Source organism: Corvus cornix, chromosome 23, assembly GCF_000738735.6.
Source record: "Corvus cornix cornix isolate S_Up_H32 chromosome 23, ASM73873v5, whole genome shotgun sequence".
NCBI lineage: Eukaryota > Metazoa > Chordata > Aves > Passeriformes > Corvidae > Corvus > Corvus cornix.
The window spans coordinates 7,342,038-7,369,512 of record NC_046352.1 but is presented as its reverse complement, the minus strand read 5'-3'; the positions used below and the strand labels follow the sequence as shown (position 1 = coordinate 7,369,512).

Genomic DNA, 27,475 nt, shown 5'->3' with positions numbered 1-27,475 from the left:
CACCAAACTAATCTTTTCTGCAGTGTGACATAGAGCTCTGTATATACACAGAGCAGAAGAGCAAAATATGCTGGATTAAATGTTGAAAAAAATAACAAACTCGATTTAGCTTCCACTAAATCCATGAATTTTCTAGTGATTTCTCTTGAGACTAGGCCCAGTCTGATGCTACATGATGTCTTCAAAGTCCTTTTACATGTAAACTGGTGTTAATATTAGCTTTTAATCTTAATAGGAGTATGATGAATTGGCAGAAACACAAGGAAAGCTGGAAGAGAAATTACAAGAACTTGAAGCCAATCCACCAAGGTAAAGATACAAACTAAAAAGAGAAATACTTAGTAAAGCAGTTATTTTACTACTTTTCCCGAGTTTCAAAATTGCTATGGTATGCTTTTATTATGGGAACTCAAGGGGTGAGAAAGGTACAAGCACGGAGTTTGAGCTCCCTCAGCTTTAGAACTCACCTTGCTCATTTTTAGAAATGACTCAAACAGAAAAGGTGGTTCTGAGCTAGGGTGATTCTGTAGAAATCCTGGCAGTAATCAGTGCCTGATCTCAAAAGGCATTTAAGGTCTTAAATACCTGTCAGTAATGATAGCATACAATTCTACTTTTATTGGCAGAATATTATTATTCTGTGCAATTTTACTAGGTTTTTGTTGTTGTCCTTATGCGTGCTACTTTAACCATTATTTATGTAACCTTTTTTTATTTCTGAAGTTTTTAGCTTCCCTGAACTCTGCTTTAAAAATCTGAATTTGCTGGGTTTTGATACTCAGTTTTCATGAGAGACGTCCAGATGTTGGAAACAGAATCTGTTTGTGTTGTTTTTTAATGCTTTTATTTCTGCACTAAGGAGAGACTCAAAAATCACTTGGGAAGAAATTTTCAGAAGCAATGCGTTCACAATATCTTGTTCTAACAAACTAAATATCTTCGTGTTACATTTGTTTTTTCTAGTGATGTTTATTTGTCATCAAGAGACAGGCAAATACTCGACTGGCATTTTGCAAACCTAGAATTTGCTAATGCTACACCCCTTTCTACGCTTTCACTGAAGCACTGGGACCAGGTAGGTAGTCATTACTCAGCAATCCACTAAAAACTTGAACCATGTTTAATTCATTCTCATTAAAGTTCGTCAGTGTTAAGAGTTTCTAACTGTTACGTGTGTCTGCTTTTGTGCAGGTACTGAATTCTTATGTGATTATTATTCAATAATGAAATTCCAGACAGCTTTTTGTTAGTGCCAAAACAATCTCTATCGGCACTGTCTGCTGAAAGTTTCCATACTTATTACTTGACTAAAAATCAGAAGAAATTTCACATTTATTTGACTCTCTAAAAAAAATTTTTTTAAAATATTTTCTGCCATTGTGTAGAGTTGTTGATTATTTTCTATTGACTATGGGGACTTCATTATGAATGCATGCTTTTTGTGCCTCTTCATTTTAGGATGATGACTTTGAATTCACAGGCAGTCACTTGACTGTGAGGAATGGATATTCCTGTGTGCCGGTAGCCTTAGCAGAAGGGTTGGATATTAAGTTAAACACAGCGGTTCGACAGGTTCGCTATACAGCATCAGGTACATGAACCCTCCAGGAAACTGCTTTGAGGGAGTATGAGCATAGAAAATAGACTTCAGTGCTTCTGAAAGCAGGTGTGAGGATATTGTAAAACCCCTCCCATTATGTGTTTGGGGTTAAATAAACAGCCATGTTTCTTACTGGGATTGTGTAAGTAGTTGTTAGAGATTTATTAATCTTGAATATTTTTTGATAATTTCTGTGACTCATTTGACACAATCTTTTTCAGTTGTATTTACTGATCACGTTATTCTCTTTACTTATTTACTTCATTGATTGAAGCATTTGGAGTAAGAGATCTGGAACTGCTTAAGGCTTGGTGCCACAGGACCTGGTATTAGAAGTATAAATGAATGTAATGGAAGGAATATATCTTTTTGTTGTTCTTCAAAACACTGGGCTTGGGAAACTGTCAGCTGGGAGAGCAATGTAATGAGAGGCTCACTCTCTACTTGTTGTTTATTTATGGATATATTTAAATACTGACCTGGATGAACCTTTAGGCTCATCCTAGTAAGGCCATTTTCAGATGCTACCTTAATTGTGTTTTCTGGAATAGAGCTAAATGGCCAGTAACAACTTGCCTACAAGTTGTTATTGTTAGTGTAAAGCTGTCTCCATAAACAAAGTATTTTCTAATGTGGTTATAGTAATTTCTTTAATTTTTAATCCAGTGCTCTTGCCTCCTGCTCTGTTAAACTGTTTTTCTCTCCCCTTTCCAGGCTGTGAAGTAATAGCTGTAAATACCCGATCTACCAGCCAGACCTTCATTTATAAGTGTGATGCTGTACTGTGCACTCTGCCCTTGGGAGTGCTGAAACAGCAGCCTCCAGCAGTTCAGTTTGTGCCACCTCTGCCTGAGTGGAAAACTTCTGCAGTGCAGCGTATGGGATTTGGCAACCTGAACAAGGTACAATGTCACTGGGGAAACTGCAGTAGGCCAGAAGTTGTCATAGATAGAATCTGAAATGTGGGTGAAATATGTCTGGTGGAGGAGAGGAAGAATGCCTTTTCCACAGCTGTTTTGCTAGGGTTTGATGATGAAAATTGTCTGAGGAAGTGTAAAGGCCTCTTGTTGATTTCCCTCACAGGTTTAAAAGAATTAAATTGCAGAAGTAGGTCTGATGGAACTTGTTAACCAGAAAATTGGTAAACTCTGAGAGCACACTAACCTGTGGGAAGGCAGCTGTAGTCATACACCTCTGTATTATGTATATGCACTATATATTCACCACATTTCCCTTTCATGTTCTGTCCAGTGATGAACATCAATGAGTGTAATTGTCTTTATTTTTATTTCTTCCCTGTGCTCTTCCTAAGTGTTGATACTCTTTCTTTCTAGGTTGTGTTGTGTTTTGATCGTGTCTTCTGGGATCCAAGTGTCAATTTGTTTGGCCATGTTGGGAGCACTACTGCAAGCAGAGGAGAACTTTTCCTCTTTTGGAACCTGTACAAAGGTAGCTGTGGTACATGTCTGCTTTTGCCAGTGTCTTATTTGTATAGTTTCAGATCTAGGAAAAAAAAAAAAATTAATGCTGTTAGTGTTCACATATGGATATGATAAGAAGATAGTATTTTTAGGAAGACAAATGGAAGCAGAGAACAGCACTGACTGCAGACAGTTCTGTAGTAGGTTAGGGCAGCACATAGGTAAGTGTGAGTGCTGGATTCCAGGCTGTGCCTGTTGAATTGCATTACTACTTAGCTACTGTAACACTTGCACTTTTGTAGCTACTTTATTTTCTTGCACCTTGGTGGAGTTGTCCTGTGACCTCTCCATGTTATCCTGGTTGCTTCCATTAAACGTCTGTTTAGTTGCGCTGATAATTCTGAAAGTACTTAATTTTCAGTGTTGTCTTAATTATCTACTGTCTACTTTGTCAGGAGGATGCATTGAGTTCTCCAAGAAAAGGGAGATTTGTCTTTGCAGCATTTCTGAACTGAAAGCCATTTCTTAGTTCATAAGTGTATGTGAAATTGAGTTTCTCTCTGGCCACTTGGAACATTGTTTGAGCTCTTCTGCTCTCACTAAGCTCTTGTGCCAATGGGTCTGGCACCCAATTTAGTCTTAGTTTTCAAAACCTCAGCTTCCTGGTTGTTTTCCGAGATGAACCGACAGTTTGAAGCCAGACCTCTTGGGGCTGTCTGTCTAGTCTGGGATGATTTGGTAACTCGTAGATGAGCTCCTTTCATCTGTGACCTCAACTCCTTTCTTGTGACTTTGCTACCCTGGATTTCACACCAAAGTGTGAAATGTAATTTTTTCAGATGTAAGAGGTGCTATTCACTTGTGTATTTTCTTAAGCGGCTGAGTGCAGAACAAGGGAAGGTGCCCAATTCTGCACCTGGGATGGCTCAACCCTGGGTGTACGGACAGAGTGGGGAATGAGATGCTGCAAAGCAGTGCCACAGAAAGCGACCTGAGGGCCATTAGGCACAGCATTGTTGCAGGGCCAGGAAGGGGATTGTCCTGCTCTGCTCTGCACTGTGGCCTCAGCTTGAAAAGTATTGGCAGTTTTGGTTGTCACCATATAAGAAAGACATTAAACTACCAGAGAGTGTCCAAAGGAAGGCAACAAAGATGGCAACGGGCCTTGAGGGGAAGCTGTATGAGGAGCAGCTGAGGCCACGTGGTCTGTTCAGCCTGGAGAAGAGGAGAGTAAGGGGAAGACTTCTTGCAGTTACAACTTCCTTGAGAGAGGAGGAGGAGGGGCACACTGATCTCTCCTCTGTGGTGACCAGTGACAGGACCTAAGGGAATGAAGTTGTATCAGGGGAGGTTTAGATTAGATAATAGAAAAAGGTTTTCCCCCAGAGGGTGGTTGGGCACTGGAACGTGCTCCCAAGGGCAGTGGTTACAGCACTAAGCCTGACATAGTTCAAGAAGAATTGGGATAATGCTCTCAGCCATGTGGTGTGACTCTTGGGGATGGTCCTGTGCAGGGCCAGGAGTTGGACTCGATGATCCTTGGGACTCCCTTCCAACTTGACATAGTCTGTGATTTCTTGGGGAGTACAGTGCAGCCTTTAGAGTATTCAACACCAGGGTTTCAGTGGAGCAGACAGGAGGCTTTGTGATTCCTTTGTTCCTCTTGCTGAGCAGTGCTGTTCCAGCTTGATGAGCTGTAGGCCCATCCACATGTAAGCTGCATTGTGCCCTAGAGGAAAAGCAAGTTGTGGGGTTTCCAGTTCATTGAATGAATGGCCTTGGTTCTTGTTTTAAGCAGTAAAGTGGCTGTGACTGTAGACTGGGTCTCAGACTGACAGGCAATTATAGAACTCCTTTTCGGAAAACGCTTAAGTAGCCAAAAGGTACTGCACTGCATGTTTCTACAGCAGGACTTTGCCATTAGGAGTTTTGGTTTATCTGTAGCTGGTGCTGCCACAATAGATTGTCAGGAGATCTCTGCAGTAAGTATACTGGTTTTGTTACTGCCATTTACCAGACGAAAAAGTGTATATATAAGGAGCATTATTAAATGAGTTACTTGTTTTGCAGATGACCAGTGGGCTTTCTTCCATTCTGTCATAAGCAGGCCAGGTTTCTCTGTTAAATGGAAAAAATTGCTGTCCAAGGGAAGTGCCTTTCTAGGCTATTGAATTATTAAAATGTTTGGTAAGATTTTACTGGAGAAATACAAGTAATGAGCCTTGGATAGCAAGGCTGTTCATGTGGCTTTTGTGGCTTTATGATGGCTCTATTATATAGTTAACAAGTAGTGTCGTGGTTTTGGTTTAGATGGAAAGATCATGTCATGTACAAATCAGCTTCACATGCTAAATTCTAAGCCTTCCTTGTCATGAAAAGAGGCAGAGCAGGTAGAAATGAAGCAGAAATGCAGTAAAACCTTATGTTGAAGCACAAGTCAGATGGCTGAAATCGAAAACAACAATTACCATTTCTCATGGATAGTTGGGTGTAGACCTGACTGAACTTGTGTAGCTGCTGTTTATTGCTGTCATAGTCTATTTCTGTAGCCATAGTATTTTGGGAGAGACTTTGTAAACTGAATAGGTTGAAGAAGTTATTAATACAGAAACAAAAGAACCAGAGGTATGTCTGCGTGAACTCTATGGGAGTTCTGTAAAAGTTCTTGGGCTGGCAGAGACCAGTTGACCTCTGAGAAGTGTTTAAAGATATGGGGAGGAATGGATCAGGTGAAGAGACTGCATGTGTCCATACTGGATGACCTGTTATAGCTCAGACAGGAGTCCTCTCAGTGGTTTCAGTCTAGCCCAAGGGTAATGATTGCTGTTAAGACCTGTTGGCTCAGGAACACTGAGCCTGGACTGGAGCAGCTGCCCCAGTGCTGCTGGTGCCTCTTGCTCCACCACACTGTTGGATTGTTGTCGTACCCATGAAGGTGGAGAAACTCTGTCCTCAGGGTGGAGGAACGCCTGGCAGAAATGCTCAGTGTTTTCTGGAAGTTCAGTGTCATTTCAGTCTGTTTTCTTGCCTGACTACTCTGTTTTTCCTAGAGATGAGATAGAGAAAGGACCTCATTTTCGTCATATCTCTGTGGTTACTGATCTCCGGCTAAACCATGTTCTCTGCTTGCTGTTTGGTATCAAGGCTTAGTAAACATCACTGCCTCAAGGAGAGAATTTTTTGGGGAGCAGTGGCACATGCTTATTGTACAAGAAGCTTTTCTCAGCAGCACTTGGGTATTTGCGTAGCAAAATAGTCACTTTTCTGCTCCAGGCTCCTGCCTTTTTGTTACCATCATGAACTAATCCAGGTGACTCGATAACATTTTCAGATCTAGATAAATGCTAACAAAAAAGGCTGGATTTCCATAAAAATATTTTTGGGGTTGTCTAAATACATGTTTTCACTAAGAAATTCACTGGAAGCTGCATTTTGATTGTGCAGTTGTTCCATCAAGAAAAAATACATTTACTGAACAGTTGCTGGGAAGTTCAGGGATCTTATTGTATCAAGGATAGCAAATGAGGAAAAAATTGATGCTGAAATGACAAAAGAATTTCCCAATGTCTATGGATGATAGGAAATCAGTTTTTTGTTTGTTCCTTCAATTGTTTGAAAGACTGGCCTTAATCTTTTAGAAAATGGAGTTAAACTACAGGAGCCATCCTGTATCTTTTTCTCTAATAAAATGCCTTTAATTCTGCATATTTGTGTCTTAATTGTGTCTTGAGTAGTGTAATTATGTGTGTAGTAACAACTCTTACTAATCTAGCTTCTTCAGAATTTTAAAGGCTGTTGTTTTTAACCAGACTATTTTATTGGGTCTTCCAGCCTGAATATTTGAAGCTGAACTTCACCCCATTGTCTTTAAGGACTTTATAGGAATGTACACCATCCATGTACACATGATTTCCATGCATACCAGGATAGAACAAATTCACTAATCACTTTGGAAATTTGTACAAAAGTTTAAGCCAGATTTTTAGCAGGGACTTTTATTTTCTATTTCAACATGCTTGACATTGATTTGTAGCTGTAGTATTTTCTTTGATAAATTTAAGAGTTCTTAAATATCTCCAGCAGGAGAAAGATCAACTGTAAGAGTTTTCATTAACTGTGCTGAGGTCTGAGTCACTTGCCTGTTTCTTGCCCTTGGGTTATTTTGGTAGTTCTGCAATACTTACCTAAATTTTCCTTGTCTTTGTGACTGCCAGAAATGAGAGCTTACTCTTACCACAGCTGGCTAGAGGGAAAACAACATCTATTTTGTGTGTATGGTAAATTATATTAATGCTCTTAGAAATGGCTGTCTCATGACAGCTGAGTTACTTGATATCTGTCCATTTTACTTCTGAATTCTTCTCAGAATTGCTGTTTTTCTGGAAATTGTTCTACTGTTCATCGTTTTCACTCCGTTGAGGTTATTTAATGTGAATGTGCATTGGCAATGGAGAAGTCTAGATATTTGCATGAAGGAAGTACTTATACTGGTAACTTAACTGCTCTGCTAATGTTAATCATACCTAAATTAGATGGTTTGGAAGGTACTGAATTCCCTGAAATGTAGCATGGTTGGCTCTTAAATCCCGGTGGATGCTCCTATGTCAAATAAGCAATGTCTTCACTGAAAAAATCTTCTGTCTCTTCTGCATGCTGTACTTCCTGATGTTTTTATTTACTTTTTAATACATCAGTTCTCTTTATAATTCTTAATAGTACCATGGCATATATAAATTCATTTTCTTTTTGTTATATGGACATGATGGTGGAAAATTTAGGACTACTTTTGTTGGATTTGTGTAGTATCTAACCTCATGGCTTAACTGCACAGCCGTGTCTATCCAAGTCCAACTTGTGTTATCAAAATGTTCAATTTCAATAATTCAATTGTTTTTTCTCTCTCCTACCCGCCCCCCCCACAGCACCAATTTTGTTGGCCTTGGTAGCAGGAGAAGCAGCAGGGATCATGGAGAATATCAGTGATGATGTCATTGTTGGTCGGTGCCTTGCCATTCTCAAAGGCATATTTGGCAGCAGCGCTGTGCCCCAGGTCAGTACAGGCAGCAGCTCGGGCTGAAGGAGTAGGAAGAGTGCGTTGTCGTCATGTTGATAATGGGAGAAGAAACAGAGGAAACAGTACACACACAGCGGGCGTATGCAGCTATACAAAGTCTGAGTTCCAGTTGAGGATCTACATGCAGGACGGTCTAGTAATATATTGGAAAGACTTAAGGAATTGCCATCAAAGATTTACCTTAGTATGTGTTATCATAGAATATGAATGTGGAGTTCCATCATTAACACTTCTTCCTTATATCGTTGCTATTTGCATTGTTTGTATTTGTCATAAACTGTAGAATTTGCACTGTCTCAACAACTGAAGCTCCTGTCTTGTCTCAGCCTAAAGAGACTGTGGTGTCCCGCTGGCGTGCTGACCCGTGGGCCCGGGGATCGTACTCCTATGTAGCAGCTGGATCCTCTGGAAATGACTATGATTTGATGGCTCAGCCGATTACTCCAGGGCCAGCCATTCCAGGTGCTCCGCAGGTGAGAAATGCCCCAGTTATTTTTAGAAAAACCTCAAAACAGAATGATTTTTCTGAGTAATTTCCATACATATCTAAACAGAAGTTTAGACACTGGCATCTTATGATGAATGATTAAAACCTGTAAAAGAATTATTTTTTCATCCATGAGTTCTGTCATCAGAGGTTTGGTGTCATTTGTTTGCTAAAAAAAGAGCGTTTTTATTCAGAAAGCCAGTTTGGTTATGTCTGAACAGAGTATTTAATGTTATACCTGTGTTTCATACTCCATGTTTTTGTTGTCCATTGCCATATGTAAGTGAGTTGTAGTGATTTGAAAGAGGGTAAAGGCCAGAATGAGAAGAACAGGACTCAAAAGGTCTCTTCCCAAATGGGGGGCCAACACAATGAAGGTAAGAGTCATCTCCAGATCATGGTGAGGGAATTAAGTTTGAGAGCAGCAGCCACTCTTGAAAGCACTGCCAGTAAAGGCTGTGTGGCTTTGGCTTTATTTGAGTTCTTGTTCTAATGATACAAGTCATTAGTACACACAGCTATGAATAAAATTATTCCCTGCAGAATGTAATACATGAACATTTGTTTTTCTCCCACTTTTTATGATTGTGTGGGTAGTTGTTTTAGGTCTCAGTTTAAAGAGAGTCTGCTGATTTAAGTGAATTATTGAACTTTCTGTTTGTTTACTATGCTAGAGTTCATGTTCCAGGATCAGAAATTATTCTTCCTAAACACGTTGACAGTGTTTGACACGTTTGACAGTTTGTCTGTAGAGTTACGGTTACAGCTTATAAATGCTGTTTCGATACAGCTGGGACATAACCCTCTTCTGCTTCTCTGGCTCTGCAAACATTGCTTATTGAATAGAGCTTTATTTTATTGGTAATTTGTACACAGGTTAAAATAAGTTCAATATGGACTTTCTTAATGTGCACCACCTTTATGATGATGGAGATTGTGGTGTGCTTAGAGGACTTTTAATATTCTTAAAGTATCATTTGCTGCAGAATCTGAAAAAACATGAGCAAACCCTGACAGTGTTCTTTGCTCCCCAGCCCATTCCTCGCCTGTTCTTTGCGGGTGAACACACCATTCGCAACTACCCTGCGACTGTCCACGGCGCATTGCTGAGCGGCCTGAGGGAAGCCGGCCGCATCGCAGACCAGTTCCTGGGGGCCATGTACACACTGCCACGGCAGCCCACGCCAGGCGTGCCCCCCCAGCAGGCTGCCAGCATGTGAGGGAAGCAGGAGGCATCAGAAGAGGAGTGTGAAGCCCACAGTGCTGCTGTTGTGGACCCTGGGATGGAGATACTCAAGTAGTTTGTAGCAGTGTCTGCTGAGAGGGCCCTGAGTTACTGTACAATGCTTGTCTGAGAATGGCCTTACAGAAGCTTGCCAAACCTTTGGCTTGGCAGCCTTTTACAAAATCTTAGAGCTATTTGAAGGGACAGTGTAAACAGAATCCTTTACTGCAAAGCTGGTCAGGGACTTTGACTCTGCAGATACTTCTTGAAAGTCAAAATAGCTGGAAGGTTTTTTAGGGGGTTTGGGGGGTTTTTCTACCTATGTGCATATTTACAATTTGGTAATTGCACAAGGACCTCTAGAAGTTGGTTGCTACGAATAGTAGCTTAGTGTAGAATGTATGTAAACTTTGTGGGGGTTTTTTTATGGTTTTGTTTTGAAGAGTAATATTTTTGATCAATTCTAGTCCTGTCTGGCATTCAAGAATTTGGGGCAACTGTTTGCCTACCAGTAACAGCAAATCACACCTCTCCCAAATGGTCCATTGGCTGCTACATCATCTGCATCCTGCTGTAGAGAGTAACCTGGTATTACTGAGTATGCTAAGCATACTGTTTTATTAAATACTTTCAACAAAAGAAAAAATATTAGTACTTGTTTATATAGAAACAGAGTTGCCTAGACAGTAAGTTAGCTGAAGGACCTATTTCTTTGCTCAGTGTAGGAGTGTACTCTTTACCTCTTGGCTTTGTTTCTGCCAGGCTGATGGAATGATGTTGCAGCTGCCATTATGCTTCTGAAAATAACTTTGGTTTGGCTGCTTTTCCACCTAGTCACCTTATAATTCAGCACATAGAGCCTGCCTTTCATTGCACAGAGCAGTTTTATGTAAGCATTTAGTTATTTTCTCCCTCTCTTCCTTTCCCTATTAGCATTAGACTTATTTCTTTGAACTTTTCTCATCCTGTTTCTGCAGTTTATGTCTGTCTCACCTATCCATGGTCTCTGTTCACACGGACTTTATTGCTTTTCGCTGCTTCTGTTCTCACTCTCTGACCCCATGTCTTCATATGTGCAGTCTGTCCCAACTTCCTTCTGTCTTTGCACCTTCTGTTCTTTGCACCTTCACCAGAGGACTGGTGCCTCCTCTTGTTCCATGCCTGTCCCTCTCCAATTACATTGCCCTTGCTTCTTCCTGAAGAAAATACACACACTCGAGCACGACTGCAGACCTGGCTTGTTTCTGGCTTTGTTGCCTTTGGCCAGACTCTCCATCCTCTGTCATTGTTCCTTCTACTGTTTTCTTGTGTATCCTTCTTCGCAGCTGGAGACCATTCATCCTCCTCACCATGTCTGTTGTCTTCTGGTTGTTTTCTCCTTAGATGTTGAGGTCTGTGAGGGGGTATTTCGATAGCCAGTCCTTTTAACAAGCTATGAGAAAGGGGAGGTTCTGATGTGGCAGGGATATTGGGCTGGGAATGAGACAGATTGGAGGTGTCAAGGACTAAACCCATTGGAAGTAGTTGGATTTGGTGCCATGGGGAGAGCCTTTATCCCAAATCCATTTGAATCAGTGTTATGTTCCCCAGGTCTCTTAACTTTGCAAATGTTGCTACTTGAGTCCTTGATGAGAACTCCACTCATCTTTGTGCCTTCCAGGGACAAGAAAGTTTTGTGATGGTTGGTCAGAGAAATGCCACTGAAGGGGGGCAGGACTTGAAAGTCCAGTAGGGCATGGAGGAGGAGTGTCTGGGGGTGACAGAGTAGATAGAGAGTAATTTGAAAGTCAAGAGTCCCTGCCTTATGTTCGCGTAAAAGCCCATCAGCACAGCTCTCCAGAGAAATCCTGTTCCAGGATGAGAGATGCGTCAGACCTTTAAAATCCAGCAACAACTGAGCTGCTCTTGGCTTCTCTGACTAAGATGAGAAGAGGATCTGAGAAGTGGGGTGCTGTGCAATGTGAGTCTCCATATCTGTGGAGTGGTTAGCAGAATTCCTGATGGTGCTGTCTCTGTCATGAAATCCTGTGTGCTCTAGCAAAGTGTCAAACTCTTAAAAGCACTTCAGTCCCACTGGAAAATAAAACAGTCCTCACTTTAATGTAGCCAAAGTCATCTTTTCCAGACAAGTGTCAGGCCACTTCTGCATGGTCTGAGGTAAGTTTGAGCAGGTATCACTGCAGCTACACTGGCTGTATCTAACTCCTGAATCTGTGCTCAACAACAGAAGCCAGCATTTTCTATAGCTGTCAGTGGTGCAGGATGCAGTTGAGTATGGATGCAGTACTCCATGTGCTCCATTTGCCTTCATTAAGCCTTGCACTGCACACCCCCTCTGATGTTTCCTGTGTGCCCCTCTGCCCAGAGGGGCCACAATCTCCCTATCTCTGCAGTACCCTGTGCTTGTTTTGGGTCAGCACAGGAAGGAACATGGCTGTTGAAGTGGTAAGGATTTAGAACATCGCTTACTTGGGTTTCAGGGTATTCAGGTGGGTGTGACCTGCAGGTCCTCATGGCTGAAGTGTGCAGACTACCTGTTGTTGGAAGCAGCTGAGATGCTGCAGCTTTTGAGGAAAACGAAACTCCATTTATTGGCAGCTCACCAGTTACGGAGGTAGCCAGACCATTTGAAGAGGCAGGATAGCCAGGCTGCTCCTGAAAGGACGTCCTGGAATCTGGTCTGGGATGGGAATGGCTGCAGTTGGTAAGGTCTTGGTAGGCCTGATAGCACTTGGAAAAACTCCTGAGAACATGGAGCTAGTGCAGATGTCATGAAGGAAACAGTAAGGGGTGGTCTTGTCTGAGCCTCACCTCCTTCCAGGAGTCATGTTCAGCTTACCTTGTTTTATCTCATTGCTTAGACTCACAGAAACATTAAAGTTGGAAGAGACCTGGAACATCATCCAGCCCTACTGTCCACCCAGCACTGCCACTGTAACCCCATAGTCACTAAAACATCACCCAGCGCCAGATCCCGATGCCTCTTGAACACCTCCAGGGGTGGTGCTTCCACCACCTCCTTGGGCAGTTCTTTCCAGTGCCTGACAGTGAGAACATTTTTTCTAATACTTCATCTGAATCTCCACTGTCTCAGCTTAAGGCCATTTCCTCCTGTCCTCTCACTGCAGGCACAGCAGATGAGACCAGCACCCACCTCACTACAACCTCTTGGGGAGTTGTAGAGAGCGATGTCATCCCCCTGAGCCTCCTCTAGGCTAAACAAATCCAGTTCTTCATAAGACATGTTTTTCTAGAGCCTTCACAAGCCTTGTTGTCCTTCTCTGCTCACGCTCCAGCACCTAAATGTCCTTTTGGAAGTGAGGGGCCCAGAACTGATCACAGTACTCATGGTGTGGCCTCACCAAGGCCGAGTGCAGGGGCAGAGTCCCTTCCCTGGCCCTGCTGGGTACACTGTTCTTGATACAGGCCAACATGCCAAGATTTACCCTGTGTCTGTCCTTGTCAGAGGGATATTGGTTTATTCTCCCCAGCACCATGATGGCGGTGATTAGCCCCAGGTATGCAGAGGCATTGCCCAAGGTGAGAGAAGTGCTGGGCCCCAGTCAGGATCAGTAAGGGTTCGTGTTGGGCATGTTCTCTGACAGCAGCTGCCGAAGTAAAGGGCTCATGCTGCCGGGGTGGGCTTTTAAAGAAGGGAAGGGTAGTCCCATGTGCCTGAGTACACAAGCATTGCTAAGGACAATGGAAGGTATTTGTCTGGCCCATTGGGAGGTCCTTGGGCTGGAGGGATGTGTTTGCCTTTGTTTCCATGTTATAGGGAGGCCATGGTCTGTCAGCAAGAGCTACCTGATGCTTCTTGGCGTAAGAGTGGCTGGGAACTGAGGTCATGCAGGTGAGTCGAGAGAGGCCTTGGACCAGGTTAGGTGATTCTCCCAGCTGAGCTCTGTAATGGCAAAGCCTCAGCCTCTGATATTTTCATTTGTTTCCTCCTGCCCAGGCTGTGTTCCTGCTTGTGCCTTGACTGTTTCAGCAGGTCAGTGTCCTCCACCCTTCCCCCTCACTTCACCCAGGCTTCTGAGGCCTGTCAGATGCTGGATTGAATCTGTAGCGGGCTGAGAAGGAACAGGCCTTCCCTTCCCTGTGGAGTCAAGGCTACCACCTGATAAGAACACAACTGCTTTATTTGGTGTTTTGGAGGGGAAATAACTGTGGCTGCTGTGCCTGACTTGGTGCCATCTGTGAGCTTTGCACAGTGTGGAACAGTCTTTGGGGACTGAAGAGTTTGCATATCCTTAAGCCTTGTTTTCATAACCTGATGACACTGCACAGAATTCCGGTTCAAGTTGAGCGCAGTGTGCAGCTGGTCCGGCAGGAACTGAGTTCTCCCAGCAATGCCTGCCACTGACCAGCTGTGTTGTGGCTGGCTTCAGGTGTGTGGTGCTTACAGTCCCTGTGCCAGCTGACTCCTATCACATGTGTGGCAGTTGTGGTGTGGGGCAGAAAGTCTGACCCCGGTCTGGGAGGGTTAAGATGATCAGATCTGACCACAGATCAGACTGGGCTATAGGTGAAGCCCTGCCAGTTGAGTCAGCTCTCAGAGCAATAGCAAAGCAGCTGGGGGACTTCGCAGGGGTTGGGATGCAGCCCAGAGGAGCCCCTCGAGGACAGTAGCCTGCTTGGGAGAGTGAAAGCATGTTCTGGGTTACCCTTGTAATATCTTCAGCATTCTTAGATCATATGAATTCCACTGGACATAATGAATCTGTATTCAAATGTTGGCAGAGCTTTAATTGGTTTATTTAGTTTAACTGGTTTATAAAGTAAGTCTTGTTTGACTATATCATTTGTCTCAGTTTTGTAAGCCTGTACAAATCTTTATTGATGTCCTGCCAATTTGCCAGCTGCAAATTCTTATAGAGGCAGTGCTGGGCCTCTCTTCTGGAAATGGAAAGGCTGAAGGAGAAGGGTTTTGACCCCCACAGCATCATATAGAATAGATAATGTCGAAGAAACAAAGGAGATAGGAGAAGCAGAGGAGCTGTATGTGCATCCCCGGGCATGCATCATGCAGGCACAGGGGAGCTTGAAGAAGCAGCTGGAGATAGAGGTGTTAAATGAGAACTGAAAAGAGAAAGAGAGCAGACATCTGTTAGAACAAAAGATGGAAATTGTGCTGGCACCAGCAACAAAACACAGCTTTGTCCAAATCATGAAATTAATCACAGGTGCAGAGCCCAAGGAGTGGAATGGGAACACCTGGGCAGATCCTGAAAAATAGTTTGGAAGGAGATTAAACTGGAGGAAAGGGATGTGCAACCCCTTAAGATGGGATGGTCCATGGATCCCTATGGCACCCATCCATCTGTGCAGCCCCAGGGGTGGGACCAGGATTTGGTCAGCAGTGGGCTAAATGCCCACACAGACATGGGGAAACAAATGGAATGTTTCTTCGGAGAGTTTGGAGGCTGCTGGGGGTAAGATCAGATGTTAAGTGATGAAGTGAGTGGATTTTGCAGAAATGTCCAGAAATGTTTTTGAGTGACAGACCAGAGAGTGACCAGTGAATAATGTCTTGAGTAACATACTGGGCTGGGGATGAGGACTGCAAGGAAAGAGGAGAGCCTGTTACTGTTAAAGTGAGAGCTGTACTGGAGCTGGCAGCAGGGGGACAAAAGAGTGCCACAGCCATACCAGTGGACCCCAACCACCTTAAATCTCTTGTTAGAGGGCTGCTGGACATGGGAAAGGATTCAAGGCCATACAGTATGATCAGCAAACCACTTGGCCTCCACCCACACTTTCCCTGACTTGGGCAGATGATGCACAGCCCAGTTACCCACAGGTCAGAGGGCTGGTATGGGCAGTGGGGCTGGCAGAATAGGAGGTCCCAACAGGCCAGTGGGAAACCTCTCCCTGAGCAAGTCCCCAGCTCCTAACAGCCTCACCTCGATGAGTCAGAGCTGATGAAGCCCACCCAGGGGAGGAACGATCCCTCCCTCAGGAAAGGCCCAAGCACTGGGAGCACCTGACTGAATTTACACGCCCTACAGGCAAGGGGCAGAGCTGTTAGAAGGAACAATGAGGGGCCAGAAGGACAGGGTTGACACTTCTTCCAGCCATGTGCCGTTAACCCTTTTGCATCTTTGTGACAGGACCTGAAGGAGTTAAAAGAAAGGGAAGCTGAAGTCTGAGGTTCAGGCTGCCTGATCTATTTTGTGAATTTTTGCCAATAGTCTGCTGATAAGGAATGTCACAAGCATCCCTGTGAATATGCTTAGAATTTCGAATTGATACAGGGGCCCAAATAAAAAGCAGGTGGAGAATTAGGAATTACACTGTCAAAGAAAAGCTTTAAATATAGTGGAGATAATGGGTGTAGCCAAAAAATGTCTGTTCACCTGAACTCAGCTCTGGCTGCCTGGGGAAAAGAGACTCATGGTTGTGAAGGTGGCACAGAGCTCTCATACGGGGAGTTTACTAGAATTTGACAGGCTAGCAGGCAAGCAGCAGTACAGCAGAGTGAGACAATGGCCTAGTCAAAGGTCATGCTGATGTCCTGTGTCACAGTTGGGATTTGTGTTTCTGACATCCAGACATCATTGCCAATAACTGAAATCTTTGGGTTCTCATAATTTCCCCAGCAGAGTTTTGTCCTACTGGGCTGCTGACAGGTGACACCTCCATACCTGATAATCAAAGGGGTCAATTCCCATTGGTAACACACGTGGGACAACCCATCCTGTTGAAACCACCGTCTACTGTCTTTGTGTCTGTGATCCTGCAAACCCCAGAGGCTTTTGAGTCCTGGCAAGCCCTAGAGGGTAGTGGGAAGAGCCACCCCATTAATGCCCGATGGATTAACTCTGAACCCAGTTTCGAAGGTTTGAGGCCTGGTTTTGTTTTCTTACAGGACAGGGAGCTGTGGGTTGCCCTAATGCTCTTGCTGGTGACAGTACTGGCTGCCATCAACAGCCAGGACCTAATGACAATGTGGTAGCAAAGAGAATAGTAGCCCAAATGATTTGCCCAAATGAATTTAACCTTACCCTAAAAGAAGGGGTTCACCTACCCCTAAATCAGCAGAGGACCTCTCACTTATTTTTGTACAAGATGTTAATGTGTTATTAGCTCTTGAACTTAGAAACAATATAACAGCTTAGTTGGGCAGTTGAAGGAGCTGGGGAAGGACTATGCCCATATTAGCTGTAGCTGGTCACCAGGTGTGGTAAACAGCAGCTCAGTGTGGGATACAGGATGCTATTTCTATCTGCTGACAGAGATGGGCTCAAGTTGGAAGGTACTGAACCGTGTTCCAGTATCCTGAGGTGAACTCTGTGTGTAGTGCCTGGTGGTATACTGCTGACCACTTGTTGCAGTACATGAAACCACTGAATGCCTCGTGGTGTGTTAAACACCCCAAAGGAGACGGAAACAATCATCCCAGGACATGTAACTGGAATGCCAATGCTTGTCCTTAAAACTTAACAGGGGCCAGGAGAACCCACAATGCTAGCTGGGATGAGAGGAATGATAGGACATGCCCAGCCTGGAAAATCCCTGCTTTAGACCTGCCATCAGATGTAGCAACATAAGTAAAATGCCTTTGTTATGGTTGTATCTTTCTGCCCGGAAAGAAAATCAGCACAGAGCTGGCTCCTGGTGCGGTAATGCTGTCTGGCTGTGACCTTCTACCTTAACCTGCACCAGAACTGGTGACTCTCTTTGTCCATGCTCATGGCAAACATCCACTGCTCCTAGAACCCTTCACATAGCATAGGCCTGCCCTGACAGACACCTGTATTCTCGATTATATCCACCTGTTTTGGGATTAGCCTGTAATTTGTCTTTGCCCTCTCTATGGCCCGTCTTTGAGAAAGGGTCCATGTCCCACAAGTGGTGGGAATGCATTCCAAGAAACCAGCAGAGGAGGTGGCAGGAAGCTTCAGAACACATAGGATGGTGGTTGGAATCAATATTTGGACTGGGAATAATTTGGATTTATTATTTGTCGCAATTTTGTAAGCCTCTGCTACAAGAACTTGAAAACAATTGTGTATGTTCATCTATGCGACTGCTGAAAGCAAGGGAAGTGAGTCTGGGTTTCAGACCCTTGGATTGAAAAGCATGTTACTGATGATAACAATGATAAGAACACCAGGAAGCTGACACAAGGAAGGCTGCTGGGAACACGAGGGACTGGATACAGGCAGGCAGTCTGCCCTGTGCCAGTGAGAAGCAATGCTGCACACTAAAAGCATCCAGAGGTCAGTGGGACTGGCTCCAGAGCTGCTGGGCATTCCCTGCCTCTCTACAGGGCTCTGAAGATTAGGCATGTTCAGATTGGGGTGGTGGTAATGGTGTTGAGCAGCTGTTTACAAGGTCAGGAATCAGAGTGAATGGGAGCTGCCAGCTGCCTCTGCAGCTCTGCATGTGATTCTGGAGGTAAATGTGCAACACTGCTTGACCTTCTGTGAGCAGCTAATCAGGAACCCAGGGCAGGAGGCACTGACGAGCTGGGCATGGGCAACACACAAGGTCTGGCTCAACATCTCATCAATAAAGATGATTTACAGCAGCAGCCTTCTCACAGGTGCGACTGAAGCAAAGAGGTTTGCAGCTGGAGTAGTGGGGGTATATCTGTAGGCAACAGGAGGACTACCTAAACCCACTGAAGCAAGCATATGTGACTGATCAAAAAGATCAGAGTAAAAAAAAAGGTTTTGGAAAAAGTGAGGTTTTCTGGCTATTAAGCAGCAATGCCATGGTGGGTGACCACTGGTCCAATACACATCCTACATTGTCCCCATGTAGCAGTGGTGAGCCTGGTCTTGAATCACAATGCAAAGAAACCCTCTGGTATGGGCTAGAGCTGTTTGCATGGAATAGACTTAAAGCAGATGTGGCAGCTTTGGAGAATAACACCACTGACACATTTACAGATCTCCGCTGCTCTTAGCAGGCCAGCCACAGCAGTGTTATAGCTACAGGTAAACAACTACCTCTTTAATGATGTTCAGTAGCTGCCTGTGTGAGCTGGGACAGAAAGGGCTCAGCTAAGCCAAATTTAATTTTCTTAGACAAATATTTAACAGATGGTGTCTCTGTAGGACTTCACCTTGCATTAATGAGCTCTACCCAGGGAGCAGCAGCTCAAGTGACAGCTACAGATGACTCCTAAACTGTCCATCCATAATAATAATGCATTTTATAAAGCTTCTGAAAACATGTCCAGTTTTGCAACCAGAATAAACCAGATACAAGGCAAAGAATTTTTTCTATAAAATGTGGTGCACCCCTTGAAAATCAATGTATTTCAAATTATAGTCACAGAGGCTCATCCTGTATGTGACAGCTGCTAATTGTATCTGTGTTAACTACCTGCATATTGCAAACAGCTGGAAACCATGAAGGAGACTTTGTCACTTTTACTGCCTCTGTATCCTCCAGCATTGTCCGGGAGGTGACCAATGTATCCTGGTTCCATTACATAAATACTGCAGAGTGAAAGAACTCTAACCAAGTGGTGACTTGTTTCACTCTGTAGTAATGCCCTTCCTCCCCCCATTCTCAGCAATGCCATGTCCAGCTCAGCTAGCCTCAGTGGAGAGTGGCTGTGTACAACTTGATGTGCTGTGTATGCACAATCCCTGCCTAAAAAGCAGCCTGGAATGGGTGTGTGAGATCTGTCTCAACAAAGGCAGAACTCAACAAAGTGCAAGGTGCTCAGCTCCAGCACTGAATCCATCCTGCAGCGTGCAGGCACACGCACATGCAAACACACACACACACACACACACACACACACACACACACACACACACACACACACTGCTGCCTCAGTGCCTCTCCCAGGGGCAGCAGCACTCCCAAGCAATTGGGCGCTGCTGTAAACAGGGCTCAGCTGTAAACACCACATCACACCCATGTAAAAAAAGTGTTTATTGGTTATATAGTGTAGCACTGACAATGTTTGAGTCAGGAGAGACATGCAGGTAAGTGTGTGTTTACATTTGGCATGCAGACTAAGAGCACTGTGTCACTGGAAAGAGGTGAGCACCATCTGTATCCACTGCATGGGCAGCCTCGGAAGGAAAGCGCTGGCTTTCCTCTACTCAGCATGCTGAGACAGGGCAAGTTTTAAGAGGGTGGAATACTGCTGATAGCTCTATTGGACACAAAGTTTATTTTAGGGAAAAAGGCAATACTGCAACCCTGGAAAATCTGCTTAACTTGGATGAACCTGTGATTATGAAAAGATTTCTTGCATTATTTGTCTTCTAACTAAGCTGCCCCACCCAAATATATGTTCACAAATACAAAAAAATAGATTTATTCTCTTAAAAATACATTCCATGCAGCCTGGAATGCTGCTTCCCCAAAGCAGGAGCCAGCACTGCATGTAGGGCAGCCCAGGAGGATGATCCTTTGGGCCTTGGGTTCTGATCACTGGAGGCATCTGCGAACAATGGCTTCGTGTTCTGTTGCACGCAGCACAGCCTGCGGGAGGCTGGCCTAGAGCAGCGCCTGATTGCTTCAACAGTGTGCAAGGGTGGCAAAGATGAGGTCTACTATGTTAGAGATGACACCAATGTGACTATTGCTTCCATCTGTAGCTAGGAAATTGCTTGTGTCAAGTGTCTCTTGAAGCACCAAGGCACATTGCTCTGCCCTGTGCTTCCTGCCCTTTTCCCTTGCTGGAGGTCCTGTCCGCAGGAGGGCCACGGGGCTACACTGCAGAGCACCACTGGGCGCGTGCCCAAGCTGTTACCCTCACACCTCCCAAGGAGCTGGAGAGGCAGCTCTGCAGGCTGCAGAAGTGTTTCCAGACATGAAGGAAGCCATTCCATGAAGCAGCGAGCTGCTGGCCCCTCAGACTGGAGCCAGCCCATCTGGGGAAAGCACTGGCTCTCCAAAAGGGACCAGCAGCTGGGGTTCCTTGGGACCAGCATACACTGACACACTTCCTCTGTACAGCAAATACATTTACAACTTTGGAATTACCCAAGGGCTCGATGCATGGCCTTATGCATCATCAAGCCTACTGAGAAGCCTGTTATATTTATATGCTAAAATTACAAATACTTCTTCAGTGATGGCAATATTTACACATATACTCTATTTTACAGCTGTTCCAAAAATTGTGCAATTTGAGTAAACACATTGTGTTTCCTGAAGTCATTGCTATAAGGTTAATAATACAATCAGCTCCTATTGCACTCATTGACTAGAGGGCATGGCCCCTTTCCATCTAGGTAAGGTTTTCTTTCTCAGATTTAGTCTCAGCTACAGTAAAAACAACCAGTGTGCAGTTACCAAGTGACATCTGTGTCCAGTATTTACAAGCAGTGAAACTGAGTCTAGAGCAGGAGTTCTACTGTAAAATATTGAACAAATAACTGAGGCAGCTGGAGAAAGGAGAGACATCATCTGTGAGAAGCACCTGAAGACAGCAGACAGTGCCAGCAGCGCTGTGTTGCTGGGGCAATAGCTGGAGCTAAGCCAGCTGAGCAGCAGGGTAAAGCCCTCCGGTTGCTCAGGCAAATCCTGGTCCCGACTGACAGAAGGAGAAAACCCAACAGCTATTGCTGCTGGTGGTTCTTCCCTTGCACTTCAGACATGAGGCTGTGTTTTTGGAGTGAGCAGTGGGATTGAAAAGCTGATGGGGTAAGCCAGTGTTTTGTGGGTAGGCACAGGGAAGCCTGCGTTCACCCCAAATGTTGAATCACAAGGATGGCAGAGATTTCCTTGCCAGGACTGAAACCACTTCCCTTAGAAGGTTCTTTGGGAGCACCATGCTAAGCCACATCCATGCCAACAACGTGAGAAGGAGAAAGCTGGTGGATGTGTAGGGACGTCCTGTGGTATGTGGGCCCATGTCCTGCAGCAGGATGGGGCTGGGACTGTGAGGAAAGACATTCAGTCAGTGCCTGAAGTGATCCTTGTCCTCCTCGGTATGTATGTGCTGTCCAGCAGTTTGTACAAGCCGCAAGTCCTGGGCAGCAGTGACCTAGGGCAGGGGGAGCCCCACAACATGCTGGGTTTCTGGACGTGGAACAGCAATGCCCAGCAGTGGTCCTCCCACAGCAACTGCGACTGGTACAGGTTATACAGCTGGAGAGCTGCTTAGCAGCAGGTTTGGGAATGTGCACAGGGAATCCCTGTGACATGTGAAGAGGCAGGTACATGCCAAGATGCCTCCCAGCTGCTCCCAGGTTAAGCAAGCAGGTACTGCGTAAGGCATTTGGGCCTTAAAGCTGAGGCAGCAGATTAAGTTTGGAAGGGCACACAAAAAGAAGGGGGGCAGAGACAGCACCATGTGGTGGGCAGGGTCAGCAGCCCCACAGAGCAGTGCTGAGCTGGGCACTGCTGGGAAGGCTATGGGGCCAGATCTGCTGTGGGCAGGGAGCAGGGCACACGGGGGCAAGGGACGTTGCTGCTGCTCAGGCAATCCATCTGGTTTTGCATGGTGGCGGTGAACCTGACATACAGTGAGTGCTGAGCAGAGCACGATGCTCAGGAAGGATACAGCCATTGCACAGGACTGTTACATCCACTGTAGTTTCAGACTGCACAATCCACAAGGATTTCCAATCCTTCCTGATAAACATGGGGCAGGGGGAGGCAGTTCAGAAGACTGAATTTAGCTTTGGAATTTCACTTTCTTTCATTTTTCATTTGGAGTTTGAGTTTAAAATTTTTTCCCCATTATCTCATTCTACTAGCACTGCTATGTCAATGGTAAGAGAGAGCAGCTGATACAATTTATTTTAATATAATTTAAAGATTATTAGAGCTTCCACTCAGTACTAATTTAAAAGCATTATCTTTTTATCTTGTTATGCAAGTTGACACATATGTCATGACACGTCAAAGAATAAAATGAAGGGCTAAAAATATACACTTGGGCAAACATCTTTAAAATTTCAAAAAGAAACACTTTTTTTCAAAAATAATTTTTCCCTTCCTCCAAACAATTTTTATAAAAAAAATAATCATGTCACTGAAACATATCCCTTTTATATAAATGTTTTCACAGGTATTTTGCAACCAGCTCTATTTTTTTTTAAATTCATTTTCTTCTCAGAATTGAGGGGTATATTTCCCAGACCAGGGAGGAGCTACGGCACAGGAAGGTGAAGTACAGGCAGTCAGATGGCTGTGGTAGCTGCTCCTCTGGAGGTGGGATATGGGAACAAGTGTGGGGTGCAACTCAGACATGAAAGCTATTGGAGTGCAGCTCTTCCCACAGCACCTCTGAAACAGATCAGGGACCTTTTCTGTCTAGAGCATTATCTTTGTCCCACTGCAGAGAGGGACAGGCAGCAGGAAACACTGGGGGGAGTCAGTGGTGTTTGTGTAGGGGCCAGCCCAGCAGCTGGGGCATGAGATGGAAAGGAAGGACTGTCCAAGTCCTGTCTGTGCAATCACCTTGCTCAGGACAGATGCTGCTCCAGCACCTGAGCACCTCCTGGAGCTGTGGGGACCATGTCTGCCCGACAACACTGATGGGGACAAACACCTCTGTGTTTGAAGCAGTCTCTGACCATACCTGGGTTCCAGACATGGCAGATGGGGGATGAAGCACAGATCAAGGCTACTGTAGATCAGCTTAGGGTCCAGTGCATCTGTCTCCACCCTGTTTTGGGAAGGAACAAGGACATTCTGCTTGTCTATGAGGAAAAGCACTTGTTTCTTTTTCTCTTAGGGCTCAACTGCCTTGCACAAGCCACAGAATTGTTGTCTTCAGAGTGTGACACACATAAAGCTTTGGGTAAATGACACCCTGGTCCCAGGCAGCAGGAGGTGTTGCTGCTGTGTTGGTTTGGCTCAGTGGATGACTTCTTGGTGATCTCAACTGGTGATGAATAGATATGCAAAGCTTGTTGCAGAGACTGACAGTGATAGGGAAGCAACTCCTTCTAAACAACATTTTCTGCTCTCCTTCCCTCTCAATGTGTAAAGTAACTAGTGGGGAACAGTCTCCGCTTGCCTAGAGACAAAGGGTGCTGGAAACACAGGTACTGAGGTGACCACTACCCCAGCCAACAAGGGTGTATTAGGAGAATGCAAGCTCTCCATATGAATTGAAAGCTTTCAATTGTGGTGGACAGCTGTCATGGGCTGGTGGATGTAGTCACAGGGACACTGCTGGGATCTTGTGTGAATGCAAGTGAATAACAAGAAGCTCTCTCTTGTCCAAGGAGTACCATTGTTCAGAGAGACTAGGTAGTCAGAGTTTCCATATGGAGACAGACCTATCATCCTACAGGGAAGATTAAGATTGCAGGTACAGAGATGACAAGTGGGAGTCCCCTGAGCAAAGTCTCTGCAGCTGCCTCTTCAGCAATAATGAAAAAGAATTCACTGGTAAAGCTCCTGTACCTTTCAAATCGCATTACAAAACTGGTTTCAGGCTAGTTGAAGCCTCTGGAGAGGTTACAAACAGGTGTGATGCCCGTGAGCTTGGTACTATCCTGCCTCTTGCTTCACCATGTTCACTGAGAAGAAGGGAATGCAGCTCATCTCCGAGATGTCCGGCAGGCCCGGGAAGCACCCTGTAAGAGACAACCCGCAAGATCACAGACTGCCCATGCCCCGCAGCTGTCCCTGGAGCATTTCTGCCCTGCAGACAAGGAATGCAATTGCCCTTGGCAACCATCCCAAATCCCACCAGGATTACAGTCCCATGGTGGGGTGGGGGAGAGCAGTGACAGGATGAGTTTGGAAGACAGAGGCTCTCTCAGCTGGGAGTAAGCCCAAAGCAAAGGGACCTGGCCCCTGCCTCATGTAGGCTGAGGCTGTAAGCTTTTTTCATGTTGTAATGTACCCATCTCCACACACAGCATCTGAGTCTTGGAAGTGAGAAACACCTGACAACAGAGGAGCTGGAGCACACCTTGTGTCACATTCAAGCTCCTGCTACAGTCGGTGGAGGTCTGGGCAAGACAGAAGACCCAAATGATGGTCTGCATGTTACGGGGATGACTTTACCAAAGTTTTTATTTGCTGTTGACCCAGTCTGTGCAAAGGAAGCACAGCACAGCCTCAGATACAGGAGTCTGCACCTGGTCAGATGAATGTAATTGTGGGTTATACCTTTTGATGACCACACAGAGTATTGCTGGGTTGCCTCTTTCCTCAGCTACCAAAAAGGACAGTGTCAGTTCACTACTCTCTGCTGCAAACACTACCTTTCCTTAAACACCAGTCTGTAAAGCTCAACTGGGACCATGGCCCTCTGGGATCTTAATTTTGTACCACTCACCATAAGGTATGACTCTGTAGGGCAACTCAGCTGCCTCCCTGCAGTCCTGCTGTTCTCATAGCAAGATTCAGCAATGTCCAGTGAAATACACTGGTGACAGGTTTGGGGTCTTAGATATCTCCTGCTATGGATGATCCACAAATGTAAAGATGCACTTTGCTTTGGGCAGCTGAACAGGCCAAGAGAGAATTCCAGGAAAAAAAGAAAGTCTTTTGTACAGACTTAAGCATGACTGTACACCTGAGAAGTCTGCCTAGACCCCTATACCGTCAGAAGGAAACCCCCTGTGAAGAGGCTGAAATACACATTTTTTTTCATATTTCAAGCAGTAAGTCATAATGATTATAATGTAGGCCATTTTCCACTCCTTAGTGTGTCCAGAAAGATGTGTTTTAGGGGCAGAGCAGCAGGGGTGTAGCAGCAGAGAAACACTCTGGTAGTACAGCTGCCAGCTGAAGCAGGGACTCTGCTTTTGTCTCTCCAAATTATTTTTCCATCCCTGATTCATTCATGTACCAGAGGATGACTAGATGCAGTGCCTCTTAGTTCTCAGAGAATATTCTTAGCCATAAAGCAAACAAGTTTGTAACAGAAAATACAGCAGCCACCCCACCCCTAGGAAGTGCTAACTTCAGACTTGATTTCTCCTACAAGAATGGAGACTTTTTGGACAACTTCTCTAAGTTAGGTTACTGGGAGGTCAGTTCAGATATTGGCTTCTTGCCTTGTAACACCCTTCCCTCACATACCTGCTCCTCTCCCTGGAGACCTGGTGGTGCAGGGAAGTTGGATTCAGGGTCCTGCAGCTCTACCTTGGTGGCTATCCTTCTCCCCGAAGTGTCAGCCTGTAAGAGGTACTCAGAAGATCCGTACTGCTTCCTTCTGGAACTGGACACAAAATCCTTGCTTTCATCCTGCACGAAGGAAAACAAAAAGGGTTGGGATCCAGGGTCTATGAAGGGTCTGGAATAGCACTGGGGTGTCACGAACTGGAGTCCGTCCCAGGTTGCAGTGTAAGGTGCGGGCTTGATCCCATTAGCAAGGAGGGAGGGGCTTAAACCATCAGGTCAGCTCTGGCATGGCCTTATTTATGTGCTATTTCATAAAGATTTTTTCTCAAAAACCATCCAGTAATTTTAACCCAAGTTATGGCTGCACAGTCACAAAACAGAACAGATCCCTTGGACAAAATTACTGAGGAAAGATGAAACCACTGATATCGTGTGGCTGACTGCTTAAGTAAAAGCCTGTGTGGAGTCAGAGGGAGTGAAATGGTGATAGATACTGGTGATAGATACTGTAATTGGGTTTGCATGGCAAGATTTTGGTAGGGAGTGGGGGAAGCTACCTTCTGTGAGAAGCTGCTAGAAACTTCCTCCATATCCCTCAGAGCCAATGCCAGCCGGCTCTGAAATGGACCTGCCACTGGCCAAGGCTGACACAATCAGATAAGGTAGCAGCATCTCTGTGATAACATACTAAGAAGGAAAAAAGTTATTGCACAGAAGTAATTGTGGCAAGGGAAGAGAGAAGTGAGAATATATGAAAGGAACAGCTCTGCAGACATCAAGGTGAGGCAAGAGTTCCAGGAGCCAGAGCTGAGATTCCCCTGCAGCCTGTGGTAAAGATCATGGTGAAGCAGGCTGTGCCCTGCAGCCTGTGGAGGTCCACAGGAGTACTGAAACCCACCTGCAGCCTGTGGAGGAGCCCCACATGCAAGTGGATCCCCAAAGAAAGCTGTGACCCTGTGGGAAGACCATTCTGGAACAGGCTCCTGGCAGGGACCTGCAGGCCCATGGAAAGAGAGAGCCCACACTGGAGCAGGTTTACTGGAAGGATTTGTGACCCCTTGGGGGACCCACACTGGAGCAGCCTGTTCCTGAGGGACTGCACCCCATGGAAAAGTGACCCATGTCAAAGCAGTTCACAAAGAACCATAGCCCATAGGGACGACTCACACTGGAGTTCATGGAGAACTGTCTCCTGTGGGAGGGATCCCCTGCTGAAGCAGAGGAAGGACTCCTCTCCCTGAGCAGCAGCAGAAACAACATGTTATGAACAGACCACAACCTCCATTCCTGTCTCCCTGCACTGCTGGGGGTGAAGAGGTAGAGACTGGAAGGAGGGAGGGGTAGGGGGAAGGTGTTTGTTAAGATTTGTTTTACTTTTTGTTATCCTATCCTGCTCTGATTTTGACTGGTAATAAATTCCATTGATTTCACCGAGTCCAGTCTATCATCTTGCTGGTGACAGTAATGTGTGAGTGATCTCTCCCTGCCTTTATCTCCACTCATGATACCTTTCATTCTATTTTCTCTCTCCTGTCCAGTTATGGAGGGGAGTGATAGAGAGGGGCTTTGGTGGGAGCCTGGCATCCAGCGAGGATCAACCCACCAGAGATGCCCAAATTTAGGCACCACACAAAGCAAGAGAGAAAAGAGG

The 27,475-nt window shown here is 45.1% G+C and overlaps 2 protein-coding genes across 6 annotated transcripts in view; one reads left to right on the top strand and one right to left on the bottom strand.

Annotated features, from left to right (window-relative positions):
• Positions 1 to 16,516, top strand: part of KDM1A (lysine demethylase 1A) — a 44,810-nt gene extending 28,294 nt beyond the window's left edge. For both annotated transcript variants that reach the window (XM_039564647.1, XM_039564646.1), the window contains 8 exons: positions 236 to 309; positions 964 to 1,075; positions 1,459 to 1,591; positions 2,315 to 2,502; positions 2,935 to 3,049; positions 7,944 to 8,071; positions 8,422 to 8,568; positions 9,617 to 16,516. In XM_039564647.1, coding sequence (XP_039420581.1) covers positions 236 to 309; positions 964 to 1,075; positions 1,459 to 1,591; positions 2,315 to 2,502; positions 2,935 to 3,049; positions 7,944 to 8,071; positions 8,422 to 8,568; positions 9,617 to 9,802 — 1,083 coding nt within the window. In that variant the 3' untranslated portion in view covers positions 9,803 to 16,516. The remainder of the gene's footprint in view (positions 1 to 235; positions 310 to 963; positions 1,076 to 1,458; positions 1,592 to 2,314; positions 2,503 to 2,934; positions 3,050 to 7,943; positions 8,072 to 8,421; positions 8,569 to 9,616) is intronic.
• A 3,172-nt stretch (positions 16,517 to 19,688) lies between these two features.
• LUZP1 (leucine zipper protein 1) overlaps positions 19,689 to 27,475 on the bottom strand; it is a 40,536-nt gene continuing 32,749 nt past the window's right edge. For all 4 annotated transcript variants that reach the window (XM_039564645.1, XM_039564644.1, XM_010413049.4 and 1 more), the window contains 2 exons: positions 25,783 to 25,947; positions 19,689 to 24,323 (listed from right to left, as the gene is read on the bottom strand). In XM_039564645.1, coding sequence (XP_039420579.1) covers positions 24,288 to 24,323; positions 25,783 to 25,947 — 201 coding nt within the window. In that variant the 3' untranslated portion in view covers positions 19,689 to 24,287. The remainder of the gene's footprint in view (positions 24,324 to 25,782; positions 25,948 to 27,475) is intronic.